The 13,181-nt window shown below is 33.8% G+C and overlaps 2 protein-coding genes across 2 annotated transcripts in view; one reads left to right on the forward strand and one right to left on the reverse strand.

The window, feature by feature from the left end:
• LOC111056209 (DDB1- and CUL4-associated factor 12) overlaps window positions 1-4,623 on the forward strand; it is a 43,800-nt gene extending 39,177 nt beyond the window's left edge. The window contains exon 8 of the mRNA XM_039435725.1: window positions 245-4,623. Coding sequence (XP_039291659.1) covers window positions 245-406 — 162 coding nt within the window. The 3' untranslated portion in view covers window positions 407-4,623. The remainder of the gene's footprint in view (window positions 1-244) is intronic.
• The window catches only part of LOC120353092, a 244,618-nt gene that overhangs the window by 6,138 nt on the left and 225,299 nt on the right, over window positions 1-13,181 (reverse strand). The window lies entirely within an intron of this gene.

Below are 13,181 nucleotides of genomic sequence, written 5' to 3' on the forward strand. Positions count from 1 at the left end.
TTAACGTGTTTTCTGTTAAGTGCTAGAGTGTATATATATATATATATATATATATATATTATATATATATATATATAATATATATATATATATATATATAATATATATATATATAATAAGATGGAAGAATAATTGTAGAGGAAGATTTTGTAGAGGATAGATGATTATTATTGCTAGTCTGCAATAAAAAATGTGACAGAGTGTAGTGAATGTAGTAACAATATATATACATCATATGTTGCAGAACTTTAACGATGACGATGTGATGGAAAACCTGCATCCCCAGGCGAAGCAGGTGCCAGCTATATACACGCACTGCTACGATGCCTCGGGGACAAGACTGTTCTGTGCCGGCGGACCTCTGCCCGCCAATATGGAGGGCAACTATGCCGGCTTGTGGCAATAGTACACACTCTTTTCCTATACAATATACAAGGTTTTCTATGGAAGCGTGAACAAAATTGAAAAACGTTGGTTCTTATGGCAGAGCTCATACTTAGGCCGACTTTTTTCTCAATTGGAGTTGGAGTCTGTGTGTACACTCACATGCTATTCCATTCCTGGATAAGTTGTCATGTGTGAACTGTCCCTTATAAGAACATAGATGCTATATCCGGTACATGGCGGATTACAAGTAGAGACGATTTTTGGTAATAATCAACTTATCCAAGATTTGGACTGTAATATGAAGGGTTTCTTTCAATAAGATCTGTAAATTGCTGGCAAACATTTTAAAAAGGGTTGAAACGGAATTTATCAATATTTTTTACTCATTATTATTTTATATTACGTGACGTTTGTATATAATGAGAGTGTTTTTCTTTGGAATATTCAACTTATCTGGTCTCTCCTTCCAAGTTTCTCATTGTTATAGTGGCAGAATTTTTGTCAGAAATTGCGAAAAAATACTAATATCTAGGATTTTGCAATAATTTTCAGTAAAACTTTGTTGACTACTCTTCATCATTGGACTTTTATGAGTAAAATCTGTGAATCATTGGCAGGAATTGTGAAAAATGCATGTTGAACAACACTTTGAAAAATGATATTTTTCAATGATTTATCAGTATTTTGTTATATTTTTAAATTTTTTGGTGTTATTCATCTTATGGAACGTTTTTATGAGTAAAATCTGTGAATTATTGGCAGGAATTGTGAAAAATGCATGTTGAACAACACTTTGAAAAATGATATTTTTCAATGATTTATCAGTATTTTGTTATATTTTTAAATTTTTTGGTGTTATTCATCTTAATTCAATTCTTCTTGCACAGTAATATTGGAGGTTCATTATTGATATAACTGCAATTGAAATCAAAAATTGTAAAAATGCATGTTTCAATGGAATTTTTCAAATTTACACCAGAATTTGACTACATTACATGGTTTTTCGGCACAGTATTCTCTTCTTCTATAATATAGTAAAAGATGCTTTGGATTATCTGTTCGTTCATCACCACACCTGATCCACCTAACTGATTTAGGTATTTGAAATTTTGCACAAAGATTCTGAATTAACTTATGATGGTTATAGGTATTTTATTTTTAATTTATTAATTCAACTTATTCTTGATAATTAGAATGAGATTTTTGCTGCTTCTAAACACAGACCTTAAAGCTTCATACATATATAAGCACAAAAGACAAACACCAACACACTAAGGCCCAATTGAGTGGCGGTGGCTTGACGCTGTCTTTTTGCCACTTTCACGCCAATTCTATATAAGTAACTAAAACAAATGCGAACTCGATTGGCGTTTCGCTACGCTACTTCTGTTTGCATTGGACCATATGTTTATATAAACATGCAAAAAGTAATGTCCGTTCCATCGCGACTTGTGTGTGCATTGGTATAATAATATTTGATTGCAACAGAACTGCTCGTAGTTCAAATCTCAATCCAGTCAAAACTTTTTGCTCTTAATTTTCAACTGACAAATACATTTCATTTCAATTGACAACTTTTTAGATGTGGAGAAAAGTTGAAAATTCAATTTATGCTTAGTTTTAAGGTTGTCGTTGATAGCATCCACATTCATTCTAGTTGTATTTCTCGATTCAATATAAAATGTAGAGTGTAAAATTGCCCAGTATTTCATATTTTCATATTATCATTATCTAAAATAATCAAAACATTTCGAATAGTATGAGCATATTGCCATTCAAAAGCGAAAACCTCACCTTTCCTTTCACTTTTTAACGCAATTAAAGAGTTATGTTCATCTAGTAGGCAAGACAAATTGAAATATGGCCGACCTGAGGAACTCCCAAATGAAGAATACTTTTATGACTCAGATTGGACAATCATCCATGAACAGATCATTTATATAGGTCCAAAAATAATTAATAAATTTCCTACAGATCTCATTGAATTTCCATATACCAAAACTGTCCCAAATAACATAAAAGATTGGATTTGCCAGAATTTATATTTGAATTCGAATATTTTGTATTTTTTTTTTTTTTGTTTCGTATAAGAATTACGATTTGCCAGAATTTTTATTTGAATATTTTTGTGATTTTTTTCTCGTATAAGAATATTACGATTTGCCAGAATTCTTATTTCAATTTAAATATTTTGTTATTTTTTCATATACGAATTACGGGTTTCCCTCATCCTATTTCCCATGTAATGTTTTCTATTTTTATTTTTTTTTGTATTTTTTTTTCAATTCTTCGTTTTATTATTTTCTATTCTGTTTATATAGGCCATTTGCTTCTGTGCTAACTCAATTGAAATCAAGTTAAGCGTAAGATAATCGTATCTCCTACTCCCACTGGCGAACAAGAGTCATCTTATGACAGTGGTTTTTTCACTTCCTATTATTAAATTCGAGTTGAATATTGTATTGTCATGCTGAACTTTGTTTGATTTCTGTATATGTATTTATGAGTGTGAAATAAATTTTAATTTGAAGAATAACAAGATACTATTCATCAAAAAGCTAGTAATGTAGCTTCAGAATCAACTTAAGAAGCGTCTCTCTCTTGTACTAATTCAATAATAATTAAATTCAGTTTGCAAGAACTTGTAACTCTGAACGCCTGACCGTTCTCAATGTGCACACCCTAGAACGTTTGCAGTGAGCTTGGAAACAATGAGGTTCAATAATGCATCTATTCGTGTTTTTCTCATAGCGTTGCCGAGTATGAGTTACATTTGCTCGTAGTTTATTACTGTATAATGTCTTCTTACTTTATTAAGTAAATTTTTGAGAATACCATTTTCGTCTTTTCTCAAGTTGATACTTTGCAATGTTCAACTATCAGTAAAAAAGTCAAGACTTCAGCTTCCAGGTAACCTAAAAATTTATCGACTGGAAGCTGAAGTCTCAATCTACATACATAATTCAAGTATGCAATTTTGAATGACACATCGTAGTATTCAAAGCAATGTTTTCCAATTTATCTTTGCGCTCTGCTGGATAGAAAAGTGTACCATTGGTACTTGAAAGATTTTTCACAAATTTGCGGTCTGCCAATGTGTGAAATAACAGTGAACAATGAAAGAGCTAACAGTATTTGTTGTAAATAGTTGTAAAATAAAGATTCTTCTGTAGAGAGATTGAATATTGATGTTGTGGAACTTTTCCAAAACGTGGAATTTTGACAAGATTTAAAGTCTCATCAATTTTGTAGATAGCATTTAGAATAAGTACTTAGTTGGTATTCTGAAGTGCTGTGGAATTAATTTTATTTTTTAAACTTTTAGACAACTATATTAAGCATTCAATATCATTGATGATTATTATCAGATACCCGTATATTATGATCAAAGAATAATAATTGTTCACTAATAATTTATTCAATGAAGTGAGCTTTCATGGGATAATAGGAAGAAGTCGTATTATCCCTAAGAGGTCTCCCCCCCCTTTTAGGATTCCCAAAATGAATAATTTTAAATGAATTAATTAAAACCCTTATAATTCTCCCCAGAATTATAATTTTAACCTCCATAATCTCAATATTTATGTATATTCAAGTCAACTACCAGCATTCTTCATAAATATATTTATTGGCTATATTCATTAAAAGGAACTGTTGTAGGCTTTAAGCCTACTGTTGTTCCTTCACCAATCATCCACAGTTGAGAATGATACAATCTATCAATATACAAGTAAATAAATGAATAATGTCCCAATATTGAGCATGGATGAGTATTTTTCATATTCTCAAATTTGGAACTTATTTTTTATTTATTCATATAGCTTTTATCGGCAGACGGATCCTTTTGGATGTTCTGCCTTGCCGTAGAACCCAATGTCATTTCCTAATTTGGAACTAAATTTCAATTTGAAATCTAATGAGGTCTGAAAAAACTTTTTTCAACAATTCTTATTGAAAATGATCAATGATTGAAATATTTATTAACAACTTGATCATACATTCAAATTATTGTTTATAGTCCAATTAGTAATAGAGTTTTGTGTTGTGGAATTTTCATTTATTCATTTATTGTACAAAACACTATACTCATAATAATGTATAAATTATGTAAAAAATATGTATAATTTATTATGAACATGGAGGAAAAATATTAGGCTGGTGCCCGGTTGCAGAGTCGTCATATAAAGTTAAAATCAGGCATTCAACTTATTTATGAAGCCATAACTCCACTTTTCGTTGCACAGATGTCAAAGTAAACTAGAGCTCCCATAAAACTAAAAAACGCCCAATTAAACACATGATTTCGTTGCACAGTCGTTAGAAAGAGCTTATTTTTTATGTATCTTAGCTAAAAACGGTCAGTTAAGTTATGGGCCCGAAATCGTGCTGTTGAATCCAATATCTACTCCCGCCATATGCATTTTAGAGGTTGTGATAGCTTTTTTTTGAAAGATGTTTACAAAAACCATCTGTATATAAGTAAGTTATTTTTTCTCTCCCTTCTTCTTCTTCTGGTTCCTTCTCCTATCGGAGGTTGGAAATCATCACGGCAATTTTCACTTTATTGATTGCAGCCTTGAACAGTTCCCTTGAGTTGCAGCCATACCATTCTCTTAAATTACGCAGCCAGGATATCCTTCTTCTTCCCACACTCCTCTTTCCCCTCTTTATCTTTTTTTAATTTGCTTATAACCTCCAAATCGCTAAATATGGTGACAAATCTTGCCAAAAGCCAAGAGTCGCCATATTGTTTATCAATTTTATGTTAGGTCTTTTAGGACTGTTCACAGTGATGTTGATTAGAACTTTGCCCGATGCCCAGACATTGGTTGGATAGAAGCATGTACGGAAAAAAGTGAAGAGAGCTGCAGTGTGACTTATGTGTGATGCTAATTCGAGATAAATAGCTAAATGGGCTTCGGCAAACGACTGTGCAACGACCAACCAATTATGTCAGTGATTTTAAACTATAGGAGTATTCACAATGCTGGAGTTAGCTGGCTAAGTCGAGCTATTCGCTATTTCCAGCTATTTGCTTTAAGTCTGTGTTAACTCAATGCTTGAAAAAATTAACAGACGAGATAGCAGATAGCGCTGGTCAGAGTCCGCTAACTCTAGCTATCTCTGTTGAAACAGCAGCCATATGTTTATAATCTTACTTTTTCAAACTAACTTCAAGTTACACAAATTATCCGCTTGGATCGCTACTGCAGTTAGCTAATAGCAGATGGTTTTAGATGGGGCGTTCACAATCCAGAGTTATCAAATAGCACTTTAGCTGGCTAAAACCAACGTTAGTAGACAGAAGGTTGATCACTCATCTATAGTATTTTAGTTGAAATGCAATTGGAGTGGGGGAAATGCAGTCGTGACGTAGGCTGTAGTACAGAGTAGGCAGAATATCGCATTCTTGAGAATCATACGGTGACGTATAGTCAAATTATATAACACAAACATTTTCTGACATGCAAGATTTCTGTTTCTGCTTTACAATAATTATCAAAACATTTGAATAATACAAGTATTTTGCCATATAAAAGCAAAAACCCTACCTCCTAACCTTCCCTTTCAAATCCTCAAGGTTTCTTCATCTTCTAGGTCGTGTTTATATTTTGTAGTTTGGCTATACATCAGCTTGTGAATTTCAGGGATGAGATATTTTGATTCTCGTAGAACATGTGCTCGATACCAGCATATGTTCAGTGCATTTATATGAATGAAATTCTTCGGATTTATTGGGATCGGTTTATCGGATTATTGCAATGCATTGGTTTATCAAGATTTTTTTATGGGTTAATCTGAAATTATAATAGTATAACGTTGTCTACTAACGCTTTTCCATTTCCAGCTTATTATCTTTTTCGTGTCACGTTTTTAGATTCTTGAAAAACTTTCAACTTAACTTTATTCATACAAGTTGAATGAACTTGAAGTATTTAACAACATCATTAGAATCAGTGATTCAATCGATATGGAGAATTTTTAAGTTCTAGGTCAATCTTGAGGGGATTAAACGACGATGTATTTGAAGATACAGTGAATAAACTGTATGCTCAGTGTGGTTACTCTATCACTTTTTTACTACACGTGACGTCACGCTGGCGTTTTCCCCACCACTTCGAATCTTTCACCTGTGAGTGATCAACCTTCTGTCTACTAACGTTGGGCTAAAACAACATTGTGAATACCCCTCATGTCTCACATAGCTATGTTTGATTTTATGTAACGACTCTGAAACCGGGCATGAGCCTGTACTATTTCTCTCCAAAAATGTTGATAAAATATTAATGTTGTCCAAAATATTATTAGGCTATGAAATCACCGTAAACTGTCAGGATTGGTTGAATGGGATACATTGATGCTAACACAATTATTTATAAGGAATGCTGTCAGATTGATAAATATCACTAAAGCTCTTTGCATGATAATGCAAAGAAAGTGGAGGACAAATAAAAATTTGTCCAGCAATTTTGACATTACTTATTTAAAAAAAAGTTTTTTTTTCAGTATAAGTTGGTGTTTATTTTATTATGTTAGAGTCAGATTTCTTGTTTCTTTTTTATATTAGCACTGCCAAACAAATTTCCTGCTTTTCAATGAATATTCTGCAGGGCAAAAAAATATTATCATTGCTTCTTATGGGGGTGTTCATATAATCAACATTGACCAACTTTGACTTTCTGATAGTATACAATCTATGTTACTTCAACCAGAGAACAGAGAATACAACGGTATTGTTCACACATAGGTCATCTTTAAACACAATAAATTGTATATCTCTTTTCTGTATAGGGCTACTTTTAATAAAAATAGAAAGAAAAATAAAAATCTCGGTACCCTTTTTGAATTATTTAATCACAACATCAATAAATTGTAGTTTGTAGTCGTCTTATGTGTAAACACTCCCATAAGAAGTACTGTTATATGTATTCTATGTCTTGACAAAGTTGCCTTGCGTCATCACTTCCATTAGAATCGATAATTATTTTTCCATCTGTAGACAGACTTCCATAAGAATTGATGGTAACCGTCTTTGACTAACATAACAGAATTTCACTGGAAATCAGGCTTTTACACTTGTTGTATTATAATAATTATTATATTTTTTTCTAAAAAAGAATTAGATTTTGTTTTTTATTTATAAAAGGATTTTTCAAAAGTCTTGTAGTCTTGAAGAAGTTAAGTACTTATAAAATTATTTACAAGTGCATTATTAAAGGCATGCAATAGGAAAATTTTAATTTATTCTGTAATGATAGGTAATCTATTGTGTTCCAAATGAATATTCAATACATGAATGTCGAATTCAATTAATATTGAACTAAGATTAGTTTATTGATGATTAAATAATTTTATTTATATTTATAAGTTGTGTTGTTATTGAAAACCAGTTGTCCATTTTTAGTGTAACTCATTTGATAATTGTAGGCCTAAAGTGGGAGAGAAATTACTTTTAACACGGCTCTTTCTCGAAGATGGAGAGGTCCGATGCTCTATCCTCCACTAATCACTCCCACTACCTAGCAGCATTCTCCTTCTTTTGTGTCTGTGTAAGAGAGCTTTGCAACGCGACGCACCAACACTCCCCTTCCAGCAATTGCTGGCAATGCTCCAAGTCATATACTGGTCAGCAGGTATAATATTGTTTTCATCACAAGAGCATAAAGCAAAATGACACGGCGCATCCAATTGTGCGCAGGATGTCTGTCTGTGTCTACGCTACAAACTGTGGAGGGAGAAATGAGTTTCTCCTCTTCATGTTAAAAGTAATATATCTCAGACTTCGTTGCTCATAGGTACTAGTAGTTCTGTGAACAGTAGACCTCACGCAGTTTTCTCATCCACAAGTATCTGGTGTCACCCTGTTCACCGGCTTCTCCAGACATCTGTGTAATGCATGCAATGAATAATCCACTTGTCTGCTTATCCTATACTATTAAACAAGCAATTTCTATTCAGATGTTTTTATGATATATAATATAATGTCGGGGCACCGAGCTTCGCTCGTTATTTATTTATTGATAAACAGAACACAATAATTCTTTAAAATGATTGGGGAAGGACTAACAGGCGAAACGGTTTCATCTTGAATTATTCACTACTAGCCGTCAGGCTAGCTTCGCTCGCCATATCCGTCTAGCCTGGATCGTCCAAAAATGAGATCAGCGGGATCGCTTCGCTCGCCTGCATGCGGAGCCTCTCAGCGGAGCCTCTGTACCGAATTTGAACGTATTATGTCAATTTGATCTCGGAAAACACCTGTTACTATATCGGCGTATTTTTGGCGAACGAAATTCTTGCACCTCAGCTAAACCTGTGTACTGAATTTTTTTAATATATTTCCATCAATTATGGAAAAAGGTGAGGAAACGCAGAAAATCTGAGAAAACTCTAATTTTAGGCGTATCTTTGGCGTTATCACTTAATGCCAACCTGACAAAATTTTTACTTTCCTTGCCCTATTACCATAGGTAAGGAAAGTATTGCTTTCCGAAAAAAATTAAGGTACCCAAATTTCTATACCAAGGTCCCCTGAGTCCAAAAAAGTGGTTTTTGGGTATTGGTCTGTATGTGTGTGTGTATGAGTGTATGTGCGTCTGTGTACACGATATCTCATCTCCCAATTAACGGAATGACTTGAAATTTGGAACTTAAGGTCCTTACACTATAAGGATCCGACACGAACAATTTCGATCGAATGCGATTCAAGATGGCGGCTAAAATGGCGAAAATGTTGTCAAAAACAGGGTTTTTCGCGATTTTCTCGAAAATGGCTTCAACGATTTTGATCAAATTTATACCTAAAATAGTCATTGATAAGCTATATCAACTGCCACGAGTCCCATATCTGTAAAAATTTCAGGAGCTCCGCCCCATCTATGCAAAGTTTGATTTTATATTCTCAATTATCAGGCTTCAGATACAATTTAAACAAACAATTTTGAGTGGAATAGATTGAACATGAGAATCTCTACAATTAATGTTCAGTAACATTTTCACCTAAAATTAAAAATAAGCTTGAAATTTGAGAAAATGTAATTATTCAATTATTGCAAACTACTGTTGGCAACTGTTGATTCTATTAAATCATTCACTATGAAGAGATAGCAGATCTCGTGTGTATCCAGCGTTATTGATCTGTCACCAGCTGGCTCAGATCTTTGACTTGAGATGCGCGTTTACACGCGTCAGGTGATCAATTTTCATAACGGCAAGGAAAGTTGTGTGAGTGCGCCACAACAGATTTTTTAATTTAGTTACCAGAACAACTGTTTCGAAGAGGTACTCTCTCTAGATTATAGTTCTATATCAACATATGGTATGGACATTTCAATTATTATTTTAAGATATTGGAATAAGAAGAATATACATGCCTAAAAGACGAACTTTAAACCCTTAAAAACCACCCTTAGAGTTAAAATATTGCCAAAAGATTTCTTAGTGCGCCTCTAAAGGGCCAACTGAACATACCTATCAAATTTGAATGTTTTTGGTCTGGTAGATTTTCAGTTCTGCGAGTGAGTGAGTGCGAGTGAATCAATCAGTCAGTCAGTGAGTGAGTGCCATTTCGCTTTTATATATATAGATAGAAGATAGATAAATAGTTCAAAAATCTGGGGTGGCGCACTCACACAACTTTCCTTGCTGCTATGAAAATTGATCACCTGACACTAGTGTTCACGCGCATCTCAAGTGTACTTATAAACAAAGTTCTGAGCCAGCTGTTGACAGGGCAATAACGCTGGAGACATACGAGGTCTGCTATCTCTTCATAGTGAATCATTTAATAGAATCAACAGTTGTCAATAGTTTGTAATTATTATTGGATAATCACATTTTCTCGAATTTTGTGCTTATTTTCGATTTTAGGTGGAAATGCTACTGAACATTAATTGTAGAGATTTCCATGCTCAATCTTCCCCACTCGAAATTTTTCGTTTAAATTGTATCTGAAGCCTGATAATTATTGGGAATCTAAAATCAAACTTTGCAGTGATGGGGTGGAGCTCCTGGAATTTTTACAGATATTGGGACTATTATTATTATGATTAACAATCTCTCTGGGCGTATTTTTGTGCTCTACAATCTGAGATCAGGTAGAGCGCTATATCTCATATAGATTTCCAGGTACACCTGACAACAATACTCCTTGTATTGTGAAAAACACCTAATTTTCAGCTTCAACCATCATCACCAACTACATAGTCTTCACATTGATATTTCGCACAATGACATAAGTTCATAAGATTATGTTCTATGAGAATCACCCGTTTGATGCATTTCATTTCAGTATTTCCTAGTGGAGAGGCGCGCTTAAGGACACCTCAAGGATCAAAATTCTCTTACACAAAAATATTAGCATAATGATGATTGGCAGCTACATATTTGAATCTAAGATAATAATATTGTATATTGTTTTCAGAGTACATTTTTCTTTGTGTGAATAAATTATTGTTAAATTTGATGATTTTTTATAAGTCGTCAAAACAGTTGTTCCACAGATGTAATATCTTGACTATGACTGTGTTCTTTTTATAAACTGCTCTACCTATGCACGAGAAGGAGGTTACAAAGTCCATTTCTCAAGGATGAGGTGGACCCCCCATTTGTTTTCCAGGAAAAAGACTCATGCCAGTTGATAGAGTTGATAGCATATAAAGTCTGTCTGTCTGACAGTTTGTTTGACAACTGCCAAATAATTGACCATTTAAACATTTAAAATTCAAACATTTAAACATCTAAACATTTAAACATTAAGAGAAATGCCAAACCGTAGACTTGAATCTTAGACCTCACTTCGCTCGGTCAATTATTCTACATACTTTACATATTTTATTTATATATTTATATTATTTATTTATATTTTTTACAAAGAAACACTGATTGGCATAGAAAAACTAAAGATACTCCTTGTACTATTTCTCTCCCAAATTCAGATAACAGTTTTAAAGTCCAAAATAGGGTTATGATTTCACTTTACTAAAATTTAGTCCATTTTCACTCAAAAACAACGAAAACTAAGATTTTTAAATTTTTACGGCTGAAAAAATTATGTTCTGAGTGTTGAAAAGTGAAACAAAGAGCGTGCTCAAACCTTCGAGCTAATAAAATTGCTAGGTGCAATCAATAATCAATAAAACCCTGGAAAGGGACAAAATTGATGAAGTGTCATCCAATAAATTGTATTTTCAGTGTTGAAGTATGCACCATGCTCTGCTGAGTGCTTTGTTAGAACTGAAAATCAACGCTTGCTCCCCCATTCCGCTTACCGGCACTTTACAATCAAAATCGAATTTATCACTTTGTAACTGAGTGACAGAGAGAGTGTGTATGTGAGAGAGAGAGAGATTGAGTTAGAGTGGAGAGAGAGGGAAGTAGTGAGCACTTAGTAGCACTTCAGAGGCTCCAGAGTTGAAAGCGATCTATTATATTATTTGGTTCGCCGTCCTCTCACTACACAAGTGATCATACTTCATTACCTTCCATCATGACACCCTGTATACTCTACTCAAGAGGAGGGTCTCTGTATTAATGGTGTATGGTGGGGGTCACTGAGATCACTAGTTAAAAATTGAATATTGAAAATCGAATCATAATTAACTAATTTTTTTCTCATGTACTTTCAATGTTATTTGTTATTTCCTGAAAAAGGAGGAAGGAGTGAGTCAATTTTGTTGTCCAACTTACTTGACCTGTAGAGAGGTTCGAAAAATACGTGTTCGAAATTTGAAGCTGATTGATTAATTCATTCTAGAGTTATTGTTGAACATACAAACAGACGGACGACTTTGGCCTTCATTCTAGGTGCTTTATAAGTCTTAGGCCTGGTTGTACAGAAGCCGGTTGAATTTTAACCTTGGTTAACTTCACGAGAACCAATCAGAGAAGGCTTTTTTGATGGGTTCTCGTGGAATTAATCATGGTTAAATTTGATGATTTTTTATAAGTCGTCAAAACAGCTGTTCTACAGATGAAATATCTTGACTATGACTGTGTTCTTTTTATAAACTGCTCTACCTATGCACGAGAAGGAGGTTACAAAGTCCATTTCTCAAGGATGAGGTGGACCCCCCCATTTGTTTTCCAGGAAAAAGACTCATGCCAGTTGATAGAGTTGATAGCATATAAAGTCTGTCTGTCTGACAGTTTGTTTGACAACTGCCAAATAATTGACCATTTAAACATTTATACATTTGAACATTTAGGCTAAACATTTAAACACATAAACATTTAAACATCCAAACATTTAAACATTAAGAGAAATGCCAAACCGTAGACTTGAATCTTAGACCTCACTTCGCTCGGTCAATTATTCTACATACTTTACATATTATGTTCTGAGTGTTGAAAAGTGAAACAAAGAGCGTGCTCAAAGCTTCGAGCTAATAAAATTGCTAGGTGCAATCAATAATCAATAAAACCCTGGAAAGGGACAAAATTGATGAAGTGTCATCCAATAAATTGTATTTTCAGTGTTGAAGTATGCATCATGCTCTGCTGAGTGCTTTGTTAGAACTGAAAATCAACGCTTGCTCCCCCATTCCGCTTACCGGCACTTTACAATCAAAATCGAATTTATCACTTTGTAACTGAGTGACAGAGAGAGTGTGTATGTGAGAGAGAGAGATTGAGTTAGAGTGGAGAGAGAGGGAAGTAGTGAGCACTTAGTAGCACTTCAGAGGCTCCAGAGTTGAAAGCGATCTATTATATTATTTGGTTCGCCGTCCTCTCACTACACAAGTGATCATACTTCATTACCTTCCATCATGACACCCTGAATACTCTACTCAAGA

This window comes from Nilaparvata lugens, chromosome 9, assembly GCF_014356525.2.
Source record: "Nilaparvata lugens isolate BPH chromosome 9, ASM1435652v1, whole genome shotgun sequence".
Taxonomy (NCBI): domain Eukaryota; kingdom Metazoa; phylum Arthropoda; class Insecta; order Hemiptera; family Delphacidae; genus Nilaparvata; species Nilaparvata lugens.